We start from the raw sequence: 6,000 nt of genomic DNA, 5'->3' as shown, positions 1-6,000 counted from the left end.
CGCCTTTCAACCAGCACCACATGTGATTATCGGCCAGGCTGGCACAATTAACTAACTCAGTGGGGAATCAGTTTGAGTCTTCTACTGGTGGCTTCCTGCATTTTGTAACCAGGGTGGGTACAGTCACAAGTGTTTTTATAAGTTTCCCTGTGTTCGTAGGCTTTTTTTTAATGATAGGAATTGTGGAAAGCATGTTGGTTTTCCTCGTGAATCTGTGAGATTTCTAAGAGGTTTGACACATAGGCTGCTTTCATGAGCCATCTTCATGGAGCTCTGCAATATAATGACAAGGTGCATCCTTGAGCAAGGCATTGTGGCTCTTCCTTTATAGAAATCGTTGATTTCTGTTTTCATTTTTGATATATGGGTCAAGGATCTGAGACTGCAGAAAGATCAGTTTTTGTGTCCCCAGATGATTTTATCTGATGTCTGTGTAGTTGGAGAATTTTTGTACTTACCAGCTTACGTTTTACCGAATCACAATTTTTAAGTTCCTGAACCTTTTCTGAATCCATTAGCATGTGATAGTTTTAGCTATCAAGGGAGGTTTGGGGTTTGGTTTGTTTTCCTACTACAAGCTTTACTATTAAGTTGATCGGAAGGATTTTTGTCTTTGCTGAAGCTTGCTGTTGGACTGTGTGCATATCTCCAGACACACTTCCTATATTACACATCAGATACAAAGCATATGTGTATATATATCTCACCCTAATTATTATTCTGTGTTTTACTCTAAACGTGATACAAAAAAAATATAAAGTAAAGTTGCAAGACCTAAGTGTTACCGCTTTCAACAAAAGAAAAATGATTGTGTGTAACCCAAATTGCTGCTGAAATCTTCTTGGTTAGCAAGTTACTGCTGGCTCAAAGCCTTTGTACATTAGCCTATTTGTGCTGTCCCAGAAATCCAGGTAACGTGAGGCCGGGATGGGGAGTTCCACATGTTTCCATTCGGTAAGCTGCAGGTGTCTAAGAGTTTTCCATGGGAAAAGAGTGTGTCAAGAGTCTTTGAATTTTAATCGGACCTTGTCATCAAAATTCACTTTGTTTAAGCAATTCTTCGCACTGCTATTCAATCCGTATCCCCCCAAAATGTGTGTGGATAAATGAAAGGCATCAGCTCTTCTATCACGTTTATTTGTTCTATGGCCTTATCAGGCAGTGACCTGGAAAATGTGCATTGAGACTGGAAGGCAATTTCCTGATGCCCAGTCCCCGCTCCCAGCAGCCTTTGGCCTTTTTTCTCTCCATTGCCCATACTTCAAAGTCCACCTTTTCCACCACATAGCTCGACCCTCACCCAGCCGTCTTCTTGTGAACACAAACGCTTCTCCATGCAAAGCCCACTTGTACCTACACATACACTTGTGCCCTGATGACCGGTCAAGGTTCCTTTGGACCTCACCTCAGACTTACATAATTAGATCCTCTGGGGGTTGGACCCAAGGAGCTTGAATCCTGAACAAACACCAAAACACCTTTGCCAAGATTTAAAAACCATACAACTTTATATTTACGAGGGGGGACTTCAAAAAACTCATGGAATTAAAAGATAGTACATTTTTCCATGAACTTTTTTGAAGCTTTCTCATGCGATGTATATCAGGACTGGATTACGTGTCCTTCCATTATTTATAATTAGTTCAGATGTCCACATACAAATGCACTACCCCAAGGCAACAACTCAACCACTCTAGATGGGCAATAATAGCGCCTCCGCTGCAGCACCTGAGGAAACCATTAAGGATTGTAGTTGACCACAAACTCCATCACTCAGTTGTGTGATGTGGTTGACATAAAAGCTAATCTGACTGAGACCACATGAAAGTAGGCTAAATGCAACAACGTAAAGACCACAGACCACATCTGTTTTACAGGCTGTGTTTATAGCTCAACTTTAGTTTTAGGCCCACACTTTAAAAGAGGCTCAGACAAACTGGCACATGTTCAGAGGCAAATGCTAAGTAGGATGGCGAGAGGCACATGAAACGAGCTGTGTTTAGCCATGCTTCCTGAGGATGCAACTCTTACCCAGCAGAGCCATGGCCCAGAGCATTACTTCATAAAAGTGCCCTCATTTCAGCTGTTTCTGGATGTCCAATCCTTGCGCCCATCAGTCTCAGGCTTTGGTTTATCTTTTCTCAATTCCCCACACTTCAGAGCCCAGCTTCTCCGCCTCATCGTTCTGCTTGCAGTTCAGGGCATAGCTGGGCAGAACTTCCTCAGCTGGGTTTCTAACTTCAGGGAGAAAGCCATATTTGCCAAAGAGGGTCTCGGACCAGGAGCCCTCGAATGTGCTTCTGGTGGTTCTAAGATGTAACTGATCACAGTTCAAACATCTGGTTCTTTGATTTTGCTATTGAGAGGCAAATAGGTGTGTTTGCATTTGTCATGGGAAATTCTAAATTAATCCTAATAACGTTGTTTCTCTAGCAAGCCACCCAAATTTACACCATATTGTTGTTATAAAGATGAACTGCAGCATGACTACAAAAAAAAAAGGAATAAAAGAAAAATGAGCTCATTATCTATGGGAAAATTTGTTTCCAAATACAGGGCTAGGTGCAGAGTATCTGTGGGGACGTTCACCTCCCTATTTTCTAACTTGTGTCTACTTCTCATGTTGATAGGATGGGGGTACCGCCCTGCTGGCTGCCAGTCAGTACGGGCACATGAAAGTGGTGGACACGCTGCTGAAGCATGGAGCCAACATCCATGACCAACTTTATGTGAGTACATTTCAGGGCAGACATCAAGTGGACATTCACTATCTCCCTCATCAGACACACACACACACACACACACACACACACACACACACACACACACATCAGTGACATGAACTCAGATGCCAGAAATACCAGCTTCAAAAGCCATCTTATGAACTTTAGGGCTTGAATCTAAGACATCAATAAAAAAGACCCAGTTGCTTAGATGCCCTTTTTTCTTCCATTCACCAATCTCTGTTCTACCTTTTAAAATCTGGTCAACAACTGAGACACATCTTGTCCTTATACGATTGCAATCTTCAAAGCTCCTAAGACTCATCCAGAACCATACACGGGTCAGCATGTGGACTTGCCAAAACAAATTCTCCTGCTGTAGAGTGCATTTCTGAGGGAGGACACAGAAACAGAGAAAGGCAAACAGGTCATTGGAAGAGAAGGGAGGATGGGTGAAGGAGGACTTGTGAATCCCTGTGCACCATTGACCTTGGACAGGCATCCACTGCCTGTGTGGTTCTGTTTGCAGCTAATTGGCTATTAACACATAACCCAAGGGCATGTTTAATTGTTTGTCACTGTAATTCTGTGGAGTTTATGGCAGATGGTGTTCCTATTTTGTAGGAAAAAGCTATATAAATAAGAGCAGATGAAGGGATTTAACAGCATCTCATGATGAGGAGTGGAAGAATGTCTACTTCTAATTATCTGTGAGCCATATTTTAGACTATCCTATAACTAGACCCATAGCTTTTATGCCCAGGGCACTATACATTCTTAGATGAGTAATGAGGTGTGTAGGTGTGAACTTTTCCATTTGAGCAACTTTTTCAGAGTTTACTTGATTAATCTGACAAGTCATGGGCCTCTTTTGAAGTACGAAGCAACTAACCTTGTCCTTTGTACTTCAAAATGTGGAGGACTCCTTGAGGCTGTAGTCATTACTAGTGAGTAATTGAATTATTTGATAATAGTCTGTAAGAGAGATTCGCAAGTTTGGTTATCCATTTGAATCACCTCTGGAGTTTGTAAAATGTACCAATTCCCATTAATAATCTTCAACTCAAATTGACTATGGATGTACTTGTTGGATAAAATTGTTACAGAAAAACTGGCACACAATCCTAGAAAGAAAGAGCATGGAAAAATCCATCCCTATACGAAATTTCTCTGTTATAACTCACACCACTTGCCTGCCAGTTTGGCATACTAGGGTGGCTTGGGTGTTGCTGAGATGTTGAAAGCTATGTCACTGGTATTTCAAATAAAGCAGGGTCATCTAACAGTGAACAGGTTTCACCAGAGTTTCCAGACTACGAACAGGCGATGAAGAGGAATAGGCTGTCCACTTCAGAGGAAATACCCACAGAGGGAAATCCGCTGTGAAGGATTCGTCAGTTACTGAAGCAAGACATTATCGGAGATAATGCTAGATAAGCCCCACCAAGACACTCAAAATATGACTGAGGAAGAGCTCCCTTCCCTAAGAACAATTGACCACAATAACATGAATGGAGTACAGCCCTTTTGGAAGTAAATCCTTTGGAGCCTTCATTTGCTGATAAAGCACAACTCAGAAAGAGAAAAGCTGCAATCATCCATTAATAATTGGAGCTTGAGATGCGTAAAGTATGAATCTAGGAAAATTGGAAGTTGTCAGAGGTGACGTGAAACCCATATAAATCGATATTCTAGGCGTTAGTGAGCTGAAAAAGACTGGTACTGGCTATTTTGAGTCAGAAAATCATATGGTTTATTATAATAACATAATCCAGAGGAATGGCATTACATTCACTGCCAAAAAGAACATTTCAAGATGTATCTTGATGTACAATATTGTCTGTGATAGAATAATGTCTATCCAAATAAAAAGAAATCCAATCAATACAACTATTATTCAAATTTATGCACCAACTCTAAAGCTAGCGATAAAGAAATTGCAGAATTCTACGTGTTTTCAGTCTGAAATTTATCAAGCAAGCAATCAAGATGCATTGATAATTATTGATGATTAGAATGCAAAAGTTGGAAACAAAGAGGAAAGAACAATAGTTGAATAATATGACCTTGGTGATAGAAACAAAGCTGGATATCACATAATAGAATTTTGCAAGACCAGTGACTTGTTCATAGAAAATACCTCTTTTCAACAACACAAAAGATGGCTACAGACACGAACTTCTCCAAATGGAATACACAGAAATTAAATTGACTACATCTGTGGGAAGAGACCACAGAGAAGCTCACTATTAGCACCTAAAACCAGGTCAGGACCAACTGGAGCAATCAGTTGCTCACATGTAAGTTCAGGTTGAAGCTGAAGAAAATCTAAATAAGCCCACAAGGGCCAAAGTACGACATTGAGCATATCCCACGAGAATTTCAAGAAAATCTCAAGAACAGATTTACTACATTCAACACTGATATCAGAACACCTGATGAGCTGTGAGATGACATCAGGACAATAATGGGCTCAAGCACAAACACAATTGTGAGGCGCAGACCAGGTGGTGTTTTGTACTACCATACATAGGGTCTCTATGAGTTGGAACTGCCTCCACAGCACCTAACAACAACAGCATGAAGTGACTCAAGACATGTCCATGTACCATAGCTTCCATGATACGTTGAGACCTTTACTCTGACCCACATAGTCCAAATGTCTCCATTAGGAACAACTACCCATAGAACAGTCCAAGAGCTCCTGCAAAAGAACTTTCCTCAATGTCTAAAGGAGGAAAAGATAATTACTCAGGAAACTGAAAGAACCCCAGCCAGGAGAGATCCAAAAGGAAAACTCCCCGGCATATTGTAGTCAAGATTTCTAACATCAACAACAAGGAAAAACCTCTAAGAGCAGCCAGAGATAAACGATCAGTTACATACAAAGTTTCAGCAATTAGAATAACCTCAGAATTCTCAGCAGAAACCATGCAGGCAAGAAGACAATGGAGTAACAGGTACAGAGTACTGGTGGAAACAAAATGTCACCCTAGAATCCTATATCCAGCAAAATGATCACTCAAATATGATGGAGAAATAAAAGTATTCCAAGACAAGGAGAAACTAAAAGAATTCACAAAAGCACGACCACCACTACAAAAAATATTGAAGTACTATGGCTACAAAAAATAATGAAGTACTATGGCCTAAAAACCAACAGCAAGAACACACAAACCTGAAACCAGCATACAAGACAATTCCTCACAAAACCAACACACACAAAACAACACCCAGAGGAAGGAAATGACGCAGGAAGAAGAAAGGAGCTAAACAC

The 6,000-nt window shown here is 40.8% G+C and overlaps 1 protein-coding gene across 1 annotated transcript in view; it reads left to right on the top strand.

The window, feature by feature from the left end:
• The window catches only part of ANKRD29 (ankyrin repeat domain 29), a 61,114-nt gene that overhangs the window by 20,567 nt on the left and 34,547 nt on the right, over window positions 1-6,000 (top strand). The window contains exon 4 of the mRNA XM_013004716.3: window positions 2,631-2,729. Coding sequence (XP_012860170.2) covers window positions 2,631-2,729 — 99 coding nt within the window. The remainder of the gene's footprint in view (window positions 1-2,630; window positions 2,730-6,000) is intronic.

Source organism: Echinops telfairi, unplaced genomic scaffold, assembly GCF_000313985.2.
Source record: "Echinops telfairi isolate 266 unplaced genomic scaffold, ASM31398v2 ScPeMD7_7400;HRSCAF=8409, whole genome shotgun sequence".
NCBI classification, from domain to species: domain Eukaryota; kingdom Metazoa; phylum Chordata; class Mammalia; order Afrosoricida; family Tenrecidae; genus Echinops; species Echinops telfairi.
The sequence above is the reverse complement of the archived record's forward strand: the minus strand, read 5'-3'. Positions and strand labels throughout refer to the sequence as shown.